Source organism: Chiloscyllium plagiosum, unplaced genomic scaffold (assembly GCF_037043375.1).
Source record: "Chiloscyllium plagiosum isolate Xiang-an unplaced genomic scaffold, Cpla_swu_hap1 HiC_scaffold_14, whole genome shotgun sequence".
Taxonomy (NCBI): Eukaryota; Metazoa; Chordata; class Chondrichthyes; order Orectolobiformes; family Hemiscylliidae; genus Chiloscyllium; species Chiloscyllium plagiosum.
Window position 1 is genome coordinate 115,140,872 of NW_028270152.1, and position 12,362 is coordinate 115,153,233.

General features: G+C 52.4%; 1 protein-coding gene across 1 annotated transcript in view; it reads right to left on the minus strand.

Annotated features, from left to right (window-relative positions):
- Positions 1-6,246: 6,246 nt before the first annotated feature.
- LOC148148159 (putative G protein-coupled receptor 139) overlaps positions 6,247-12,362 on the minus strand; it is a 72,362-nt gene continuing 66,246 nt past the window's right edge. The window contains exon 2 of the mRNA XM_087993991.1: positions 6,247-7,157. Coding sequence (XP_087850117.1) covers positions 6,247-7,080 — 834 coding nt within the window. The 5' untranslated portion in view covers positions 7,081-7,157. The remainder of the gene's footprint in view (positions 7,158-12,362) is intronic.

Here is a 12,362-nt window from a genome sequence, read left to right on the forward strand (position 1 = left end):
ACTGACGATGATGGAGTGAGTGTGAGGGGGTCAGGGTGACGGTGATGGAGTGAGTGTGTGGGGGTCAGGGTGACGGTGATGGAGTGAGTGTGAGGGGGTCAGAATGATGGTGATGGAGTTAGTGTGATGGGGTCAGGATGACAGTGATAGAGTCGGTGTGAGGGCGTCAGCGGGATGGTGATGGAGTAAGTGTGAGGGGGTCAGTTTGACTGTGATCCCGTGAGTGTGAAGGCGTCAGGGTGACGGTGGTGGAGTGAGTGTGAGGGGGTCAGGGTGACTCTGATGGAGCGAGTGTGAATGAGTCAGGGTGAAGTTGATGGAGTGAGTGCGAGAGGGTCAGGATGACGGTGATGCAGTGAGTTTGAGGGGACATGGTGATGGTGATGGAGTGAGTGTGAGGGGGTCAGTGTGATAGAGATTGGGTGAGTGTGAGGGAGTCATGGTGAAGTTGGTGGAGTGAGTGCGAGAGGGTCAGGATGACGGTGATGCAGTGAGTTTCAATACATATGAAACAAGCGACAGGCAAAAGTAGATATTGGGCCACTTCAAACTGATGCTGGAAGTCTCGTGATGGGAGATAAGGAAATAGCAGGAGAACCTAACAAGTTTTCACAGTGGAAGACATGAGTAATGTCCCAACAATAAAAGGGAGTCTGGGGGCTGGGTTGAGTATGGTTGCCATTACAAAAGAAAAAGTGCTTGAAAAGCTAAAAGGTCTTAAAATTGATAAATCTCCTGGCCCCGATGGGATATATCCTAGAGTTCTGAGGGAGGTGGCTGAGGAAATAGCGGTGGCGTTGGTTGAGATCTTTCAAAAGTCACTGGAGTCAGGGAAAGTCCCGGATGATTGGAAGATCGCTGTTGTAACCCCGTTGTTCAAGAAAGGATCAAGGCAAAAGATGGAAAATTATAGGCCAATTATCCTAACCTCAGTTGTTGGTAAAATTCTAAACTCCATCATTAAGGATGAGATTTCTAAATTCTTGGAAGAGCAGAGTCGGATTAGAACAAGTCAACATGGATTTAGTAAGGGGAGGTCGTGCCTGACAAACCTGTTGGAATTCTTTGAAGAGGTGACAAGTAGGTTAGACCGGGGATACCCAGAGGATGTGGTCTATCGAGACTTCTAAAAGACGCCACACAGGAGGCTGCTGAGCAAGGTGAGGGCCCATGGTGTTCGAGGTGAGCTACTGGTATGGATTGAGGATTGGCTGTCTGACAGAAGGCAGAGAGTTGGGATAAAAGTTTCTTTTTCGGAATGGAAGCAGGTGACAAGCGGTATCCTGCAGGGTTCAGTGTTGGGGCCGTAGCTGTTCACGGCATATATTAATGGTCTGGATGAAGGGACTGGGGGCATTCTAGCGAAGTTTTCCGATGATACAAAGTTAGTTGGACAGGCAGGTAATACTGAGGAAGTGGGGAGGCTGCAGAAGGATCTGGACAGTTTGGGAGAGTGGTCCAGGAAATGGCTGATGGAATTCAATGTGAGCAAATGCGAGGTCTTGCACTTTGGAAAAAAGAATACAAGCATGGACTACTTTCTAAACGTTGAGAAAATTCATAAAGCCAAAGTACAAAGGGATCTGGGAGTGATGGAGTGAAGTGTGAGGGATCAGTGTGACATTCATGGAGTGAGTATGAGGGGATCAGTGTGACGGTGATGGACTGAGTGTGAGGGGATCAGTGTGGCAGTGAAGGAGTGAGTGTGAGGTTGACCGTTTGATGGTCGTGGAGTGAGTGTGAGGGGATTAGTGTGATGGTGATGGATGAGTGTGAGAGGGTCACTGTGACGGTGATAGAATGAGTGTAAAGGGGTCAGTGTGACTGTGATGGAGTGAGTGTGAGGGGTCAGGGTGACGGTGATGGAGTGAGTGTGAAGGGGTCATGGTGACGGTGATGGAGTGAGTGTGAACGGGTCATGTGACAGTGATGGCGTGAGTGTCCATCACCGTCACTCTGACCCACTCGCACTCACTCCGTCAACACCCTGATCCGCTCAGACTCACTCCATCTCCGTCACCCTGAAAACCTCACACTCACGCCATCACAGTCAAAGTGACCCCCTCACATTCACTCCATCACCGTCACAGTGACCCTCTCACACTCATCCATCACCGTCACCCTAACCCCGACACACTCGCTCCATCACCGTCACCGTGACCCCCTCACTCTCACTCCATCATCGTCTCCCTGACCACCTCACACTCACGTGATTACAGTCACACTGAACCCCTCACACTCACTCAGTCACCGTCACCCTGACCCCGACACACTCACTCCTTCTCTGTCACTTTGACCCCCTCACACTCACTCCATCACCGTCATTCTCACCCCCTCGCACTCACTCCATCACCGTCTCCCTGACCCCCTCACACTTGCGTGATTACAGTCACACTGAACCCCTCACACTCACTCGGTCGCCGTCATCCTGAACCCCTCACACTGACTCCATCACTGTCATCTTGACCCCCTCACACTCACTCCATCACTGTCAAACTGACCCTCTCACACTCACTCCATCACCTACATACTGAGCCCCTCACATTCACAACCTCAACGTCACCCTGCCCCCCTCACACTCACTCCATCACCGTCACCCAGACCCCCTCACAGTCACTCCATCACCGTCACACTGACCCCCTCACACTCACTCCATCACCGGCACCCTGATCCCCTCACACTCACTCCATCACCGTCCCCCTGACCCCTCACACTCACTCCATCACCGTCACCCTGACCCCCTCACACTCACTCCTTAACCGTCACTCTGACACCCTCACACTCACTCAATCTCCGTCACACTGACTCCATGAAACTCACTCCATCAGCATCACACTGACACACTCACACTCACTCCATCACCGTCCAACTGATCCCCTCACACTCACTCCAATACCCTCACTCTAACCCCCTCAGATGCACTAATTACTGTCACATTGACCCCATCACACTTCCTCCATCAGCGTTACACTGACCCACTCACACTCGCTCCATCACCGTCACACTGACTCCCACACACTCACTCCATTACTGTCACACTGACCCCCTCAGACACACTCCATCACCATCACCCTGACCCCCTCACACTCACTCCTTCTTCGTCACTTTTACCCCCTCACACTCACTCCATCACCGTCACCCTGACCCCCTCCCACTCGGCAACTTCACCGTCTCCCTGACCCCCTCACACTCACTCCATCCCCATCACACTGACCCCCTCACACTCACTCCATCATCGTCACCCTGACCCGCTCACACTCACTCCTTCCCCATCACACTGACCCCCTCACACTCTCTCCATTACCGTCACTCTGATCCCCTCACACTCACTCCATCACCGTCACCCTGGCCCCCTCACACTCACTCCATCACCATCACACTGACCCCCTCACACTCACTCCATCACCATCACACTGACCCCCTCACACTCACACTCCATCTCCATCATACTGACCCCCTCACACTCACTCCATAACCGTCACCATGACCCCCTCACACTCAATCCATAACAGTCCCACTGACCCCCTCACACTCGCTCCATCATCATCATCCTGCCCCTCTCGCACTCACTCCATCAACTTCACATTAATCCCCTCGCACTCAATCCATAACAGTCCCACTGACCCCCTCACACTCGCTCCATCACCATGACCTTGACCTCCTCACACTCGCACCATCACTGTCACGGTGAACCCCTCACACTCGCTCCTTCATCGTCACACTGATACCATCACACCCACTTAATCACAGTCACCCTGACCCCCTCACATTCGCTCCATCACCATCACCATGAACCCCTCACACTCACACCATCACCGTCAACCTGACCACTGCACACTCACGTGATCACAGTCACACTGACCCCTTCACACTTACTCAATCACCGTCACAGCTATCCCATCACACTCACTCCATCACGGTCACACTGACCCCCTCACTCTCACTCCTTCACCGTCACTCTGACCCCCTCACACACACTCCCTCACCGTCACCCAGACCGCCTCATACTCACTCGATCACCATCACCCAGACCCCCCACACTCACTCCATCACCGTCATCCTGACCCCCTCGCACTCACTCCAACACCGTCACACTGACCCCCTCACACTCATTCCATCACAGACACCCTGACCCCCTCACACTCACTCCATCACCGTCACCCTGACCCTTCACACTCACTCCATCACCAACACCCTGACCAACTCACACTCACTACGTCACACAATGCACCACACTACTTCAACCGTCACGCTCACCCCCACACTCTCCACCACCATTAGACTCACAGCCCCACATCACCCTCACCGTCACACTCACCACCACACACTCCACCTAACTCACATACTGCCCCACACCACCCCCACCATCACGCTCACCCCCACACACTCCTCCACCCTCACACACACTGCCTCACACACACTGCCCCACACCACCCCCACCATCGCGCTCACCCCCACACACTCCACCAAACTCAGACATACTGCCCCACACCACCCCCACTGTCACGCTCACATCCACACTCTCCACCACCATCACACTCACTGCCCCACACCACCCTCACCGTCACGCTCACCCCCACACACTCCACCACACTCACACACACTGCCTCACACCACCCCCACCGTCACGCTCACCCCCACACACTCCACCACCATCACACGCACTGCTACCACCACCCTCACCGTCACGCCCACCCCCACGCACTCCATACCATCACACACACTGCCCCCCCACCACTCTCACCATCACGCTCACCACCATACTCTCCACCACCATCACACACACTGCCCCACACCACACTCACCGTCACGCTCACCCCATCAGAAACCACCATCCTCACACATACTGCACCACACCACCCTCACCGTCACACTCACCCCCACACGCTCCACCACCATCATACACACTGCCCCACACCACCCTCACCGTCACACTCTCACCCACACACTCCACCATACTCACACACACTGGTCCACAGCACCCTCACCGTCATGCTCACCCCCACACACTACACCACCTTCACCCACACTGCCCCACACAATCCCCACCATCACGCTCACCTCCACACACTGCACCACACCACCCTCACTTTCACGCTCACCCCTACATAATCCCCCATTCTACCACACACTCCCCTACCGTCACGTTCACTCTCCTGCACAGTCGCCCAGCATCACACTCACTCCCCCACACATTCCCCCACCATCACGCTCCCTTCCTCGCACACTCCCCCAGCATCACGCTCACACACCCACGCAGTCTCCCACCATCGCACTCCTCACACACCTTAAACTGAGCTCCTGCCTGTGAACACCGACCCAGTTGATCCCCTCTAAATGGCCTTTAACCCCATTCCCATTCTATTCCCTGAGTAACAGACGGTATGTCCCACACAATGTGTTCTGTTTGTGATATCCTGTTGTACCAGTCTCTGCCACATACTACAGTGCCACTCCACCTGTTACCCCCTAGTAATGGCTCGTGTTCCCACACCCACTATGTCCCCGAGCAATGGCGTTTAGCCCAAGCTCCATACTGTTGCCCTGGCAATGGCCTGACATTTCGTCCCAATCTCTGTTCCCTAACATCGGCCTGAAGATCAACAACCCTCTTCTGTTCCCCCAGCACCGAATGATTCGAGGAAGACAGTAACATTGGGAGGTTATGATTGCAAGATGGAGAGAGAGTGAATGAGATTTGGGAAGGCAAGGAGAGTGGAACTGAGTGTGTAAATGGGAAAAGGAGAGAGAAATAGCAGTGCAGTGTGAGAGTGGGAGGGATATATGGAGGGAGAGGGACAAAGGGAGCAAGGTGAATTCTGCTGAGAGCCACGTTGGAGTGGGAGACCCAGAAGGGAAAGTAAGGACAGAGGGAGTTAAACCCAGCTCCTGAGCTCAGGGCGCGGTGTCCTCCCCTTCCCTGAGGACCAGGACCTGGGGCTGAGTCTGTCTCTCTCCAGCTCAGCGTCTTCAACACAAAGACGCACAACAACATCGGTCACTGCTGCTCGGCACGCTTTAATCAACACTTTTATTGTTTACAAATGGCAGTGATGGATACAGTCAGTGGGATGGTGCCTTTTCTCACTGGACCCTAAGTTGTGAGAAACATTGAAATATTTCCCTGTAACCTCCCTGTGGGATAAGGATGGACAACCCAGCGCTACCCTCAGTCTGTTACCATAGCGACAGGCTGCTCCATCGCTGAAACACTGAACTGAAATGAGAAAATCCCGGATGGATTGATTAATGAGGAAATTTGATGGATGGATGGATTTGGGTGAAGGGATATTTCAGCACATTCTTCAGCTGCTGCCTGAACTTAGTCTGGGTCACGGCATAAATCGCGGTGTTTGTGCAGCAACTGAGGAGCTGCAGCATGAAGCCCAATTCCTGCACAAACCAATCGAGATACACAGAGTCATACCCAAAATCATATAACCGGGCCCACATAGAAAACAGCATGAACGTTGACCATAACAGGATGAAATTGGCCGAGATCACAAACAGTAAAATGATGGATTTTTTTCGGTTTCTCATTTCAGTGTCAGACTGAGCGTCCCCATTGGTGTGAGCGCGGAGTCTCCTGCGGGCTCTGCTGGTTACTACAATGTGTCTGACGGTGAGAACATTGAGCAGAAGAATCAGGAGAAATGGGACACACGGGGTTAGAATGTGGTGGAGGAACTCGATTGTGACCCAGACACTGGAGGAATAAACAGCGTCTGTTACAGAACAAAACCAGGGGGTGTTCCCCAGCCAATACCGAGCCGTGAGCATAAAATACCAGGAAATGTTCTTTAAACAGCTCAGCACAGTCACTGCTCCCAGAACCACAGCCGCCGTCTTCTCACTGCAATATTTACTTTTCAGCTTCTGACAACAAATGGCCACAAACCGATCAAAGGTGAAAGTGACAGTGAACCAGACAGAGCAGTCAGTGGCTGCATAAAGCAGGACTGCGTGGATATTACACACGGGGACGGAGTCCTTCAGGAAATAAAACTGTTCCTCATAAACAATGGGAATGTGTCTCAGGATCAGGTCGAGGATAATGACCAGGAGATCCGCCACTGCCATGGCCCCCAGGTAACGTCTGACACATGGAGACAATCCACAATCTTTATAAAGCAGGACGTAGATGGTCACGACGCTAACTGTGAGGAAGGAAAACAAACCCATTATCCATCAGCCTGGAGGCAAAGGGACCCGTTTGATCGGGGACCCAGTGAGATTTTCAAATGTGTCCCTGTATTCAGGGATTTATTAAAATAATCGGAGCTGGAATAACAAATGGGAAGGTCGGCATTACTGACAAAAATGTGACATAAACCACAAGAAACCCTCCCTCCCCAAACACACAGAGACACATCCAGAAGGACAGATGGTTTCTAGAACATTCCAACACACTCGATCACTCGAGACCAGACACAGGTCACTCCTTCCCACTTCCTAATACGGAGGTTGGAAACGTTGCTGTCCTGAAGGATTCTGTCCCAGTTTCCTGAAGACAAACGGAGTTTGGGAATTTCTGTATTTCGGTCTAAATTATGGTCGATCCTGTGACGGGAAGAAATGTAAACGCAGGGAAAACGTATTCCCCCCTTTAACTGCCTGAGGAGTCTTTGGAACAGTGTCTCCTTCTCCCTGGAAAGGGATCTCTTCCCTCGGGATCTTATCGTTTGTTCAATTCACTGACGTCCGGCCGTTCACAAACAATGTCAGGGACAGAACGTTCCGGGGAATGCCAGTTATAGAATGTCGGGGACAGAACGTTCCGGGGAATGTCAGTTATAGAATGTCAGGGACAGAACGTTCAGAGGAATGTCGGTTATAGAATGTCAGGGACAGAACGTTCCGGGGAATGCCAGTTATAGAATGTCAGGGACAGAACGTTCCGGGGAATGCCAGTTATAGAATGTCGGGGACAGAACGTTCCGGGGAGTGCCAGTTATAGAATGTCGGGGACAGAACGCTCTGGGGAATGTCAGTTATAGAATGACAGGGACAGAACGTTCCGGGGAACTCCTTGACCTGTGCATCACCTTTCCCCCCTACCCACCCCACCAACATGACATACTGTGCCTGGGCACACTGTAACATTAATGGGATGAGAGACTGAGGGTCCAATCACAGGAATGGGAACTAAAGGCATTGCCAGATCAACTGAAATGTTTAGATATACCACATTCTCAATCCACCTCCCAGGACCAGCCCAGACCCCATAAAGCCAGAGGAGATATCTGTTCACCGTGGAACACTGTGCAGACCAGGCCAGTGTCCTTCTCAGTACAACCCAGCAATCTGTCCAGATTCATCCATTGCACTGGTCAATACAACGCAGCGATCTGTCCAGAGTGGAACACTGCGCAGATCAGATCAGGGCATTGGTCTATAAACCCAGACCATATATCTGTCCAGGGCAGTGAGCTGTGCAGATCACAGCAGGGCATTATCTGTAAAACTCAACCAGATAGTCTGACCAGCACAGCGACCTGCGCAGTGATCACCCGTGAATTAATCTATAAGCCAGGAGCAGTTACCCTCCCAACATGTAGGGCTGTGTACCCAACCCCAGTACATTGATCTGTAAACCAGGAGCAGTTACCCTCCCAACATGTAGGACTGGGTACCACACCCCAGTACATTGATCTGTAAACAGGAGCAGTTACCCTCCCAGCATGTAGGACTGTGTACCCCACCCCAGTACATTGATCTGTAACCAGGAGTAGTTACCCTCCCACCGTGTAGGGCTGTGTACACCACCCCAGTGCATTGATCTGTAACCAGGAGCAGTTACCCTCCCACCGTGTAGGACTGTGTACCACACCCCAGTGCATTGATCTGTAACCAGGAGCAGTTACCCTCCCAGCATGTAGGACTGTGTACACCACCCCAGTGCATTGATCTGTAACCAGGAGCAGTTACCCTCCCAACATGTAGGACTGTGTACCCCACCCCAGTACATTGATCTGTAACCAGGAGCAGTTACCCTCCCAACATGTAGGACTGTGTACCCAACCCCAGTACATTGATCTGTAACCAGGAGCAGTTACCCTCCCACCATGTAGGACTGTGTACACCACCCCAGTGCATTGATCTGTAACCAGGAGCAGTTACCCTCCCACCATGTAGGACTGTGTACACCACCCCAGTGCATTGATCTGTAACCAGGAGCAGTTACCCTCCCACCATGTAGGACTCTATACCCCACCCCAGTACATTGATCTGTAACCAGGAGCAGTTACCCTCCCAGCATGTAGGACTGTGTACCCCACCGCAGTACATTGATCTGTAACCATGAGCAGTTACCCTCCCAGCATGTAGGACTGTGTACACCACCCCAGTGCATTGATCTGTAACCAGGAGCAGTTACCCTCCCAACATGTAGGACTGTGTACCACACCCCAGTACATTGATCTGTAAACAGGAGCAGTTACCCTCCCACCATGTAGGACTGTGTACACCACCCCAGTGCATTGAACTGTAACCAGGAGCAGTTACCCTCCCACCATGTAGGACTGTGTACACCACCCCAGTGCATTGATCTGTAACCAGGAGCAGTTACCCTCCCACCGTGTAGGGCTGTGTACACCACCCCAGTGCATTGATATGTAACCAGGAGCAGTTACCCTCCCAACATGTAGGATTGTGTACCCCACCCCAGTACATTGATCTGTAACCAGGAGCAGTTACCCTCCCAGCATGTAGGACTGTGTACCCCACCCCAGTACATTGATCTGTAACCAGGAGCAGTTACCCTCCCAGCATGTAGGACTGCGTACACCACCCCAGTGCATTGATCTGTAACCAGGAGCAGTTACCCACCCACCATGTAGGACTGTGTACCCCACCCCAGTGCATTGATCTGTAACCAGGAGCAGTTACCCTCCCACCGTCTAGGGCTGTGTACACCACCCCAGTGCATTGATCTGTAACCAGGAGCAGTTACCCTCCCACCGTGTAGGACTGTGTACCCCACCCCAGTACATTGATCTGTAACCAGCAGCAGTTACCCTCCCAGCATGTACGACTGTGTACCCTCCCCCCAGTGCATTGATCTGTTACCAGGAGCAGTTACCCTCCCAGCATGTAGGGCTGTGTACCCCAAACCAGTGCATTGATCTGTAACCTAAGAGCAGTTACCCTCCCAGCATGTAGGGCTGTGTGCACCACCCCAGTGCATTGATCTGTAAACCAGGAGCAGTTACCCTCCCAGCATGTAGGACTGTGTGCACCACCCCAGTACATTGATCTGTAAACCAGGAGCAGTTACCCTCCCACCGTCTAGGGCTGTGTACACCACCCCAGTGCATTGATCTGTAACCAGGAGCAGTTACCCTCCCACCGTGTAGGACTGTGTACCCCACCCCAGTGCATTGATCTGTAAACAGGAGCAGTTACCCTCCCAGCATGTAGGACTGTGTACGCCACCCCAGTGCATTGATCTGTAACCAGGAGCAGTTACCCTCACAGCATGTAGGGCTGTGTACACCACCCCAGTACATTGATCTGTAACCAGGAGCAGTTATCCTCCCACCCTGTAAGACTGTGTACACCAAACCAGGGCATTGATCTGTAACCAGGAGCAGTTACCCTCCCAGCATGTAGGACTGTGTACACCACCCCAGTGCATTGATCTGTAACCAGGAGCAGTTACCCTCCCACCATGTAGGACTGTGTACACCACCCCAGTGCATTGATCTGTAACCAGGAGCAGTTACCCTCCCACCGTGTAGGACTGTGTACCCCACCCCAGTACATTGATCTGTAACCAGCAGCAGTTACCCTCCCAGCATGTACGACTCTGTACCCTCCCCCCAGTGCATTGATCTGTTACCAGGAGCAGTTACCCTCCCAGCATGTAGGGCTGTGTACCCCAAACCAGTGCATTGATCTGTAACCTAAGAGCAGTTACCCTCCCAGCATGTAGGGCTGTGTGCACCACCCCAGTGCATTGATCTGTAAACCAGGAGCAGTTACCCTCCCAGCATGTAGGACTGTGTGCACCACCCCAGTACATTGATCTGTAAACCAGGAGCAGTTACCCTCCCACCGTGTAGGACTGTGTACACCACCCCAGTGCATTGATCTGTAACCCAGGAGCAGTTACCCTCGCAGCATGTAAAGCTGTGTACATCGCCCCAGTGCATTGCTCAGTAACACTGTGATAAATCACTGCCCAGCGTGGGGAAACTTGCAGCCCATGCTGGAAGTGACGGGATGGGTAGCTCCCATCCATTTCCAGCTCCATCTCTCCATCGTGCCATGACAAGGGGGTGCTATGGGTGTGAACATCACTGCCCGAGAGAGATGGCGGGCGAATCACTTTAAATCTCACCACATGCGATGCGTTTGGGGTATAGACAGAGACGGGGAGACTGAGAGAAAGTGTCATGGAAGGATGTGTTCCCAGGTTTCAGAATGCTGAAGTGTAGACACTTCGATAACATCCTGTAACATGAGCCTGTCTTCCCAGGAAAGATGGGAAAAAGGGATATTGGTGTGAAGTCAGATGAGCATTTGTTCTGCATCTTTGTAACTGGAATTAGTTTCAACCGAATCTGTGACTCATTGGGCAGATTCTAACAATAATTTCTCTTTGTTTGATTTTCCTTGAGTGTGACAGAGGGATTGTCCACACGAGGCTGAGCTAGTTTCCTGGTGCTATCGTATCGGACTCACCTCATTAACTGCCCAGCCCACCCTATGGTGTCCCTCTCATTCAATACCAGCCCGATTCTCCCACCCATCATGGCCGCAGTAACTCACCATCGCCCGGATGCCCCTGGATATTCTCTGATCCCTGGCATTGGTGCCATCTTTAAAAGGCCAATGTGCACATGTTTGACCTTTCTCCGTTTGGAGTTGCCCTGCACAGTTTACTCCGAGCATGGCAGGTATTGGGCAATTACACCACGGTTTGTCGACAGGAACACGGAGCTCCTGGTGGAGGGCCTAGTACAGAGGGGGCCATTCTCTTCCTAGAGTGGGGGGCACACCACCAGACCCACCGAGCATGGTCTGAGCTCCCCACCCAGCTCAGTGCACTATCTGCGGTCTGAGGAAATGTCCAGCAATGCAGGACAAGCATCAATAACCTTCTCTGCTCTATCAGGATAAGGGTCACCGTATTCTCTCTGCTCCCTCACACTCACTTTATACCTGTTATGCCACCAACCCTCAAACTAGGTTCCTGCTCCACCACTCTCATTGCTGCATGCAGCACCTTCTCTCTCTCTCTGTCTCCATCCACTTTACCCCCTGCATAGATACAACACTGTGGACTGACTCCCTTCGGACACCCCACCATACCTCCCCCAACCCCCACCTACACCAGCACTAACAGCAGGGCCTCCCAC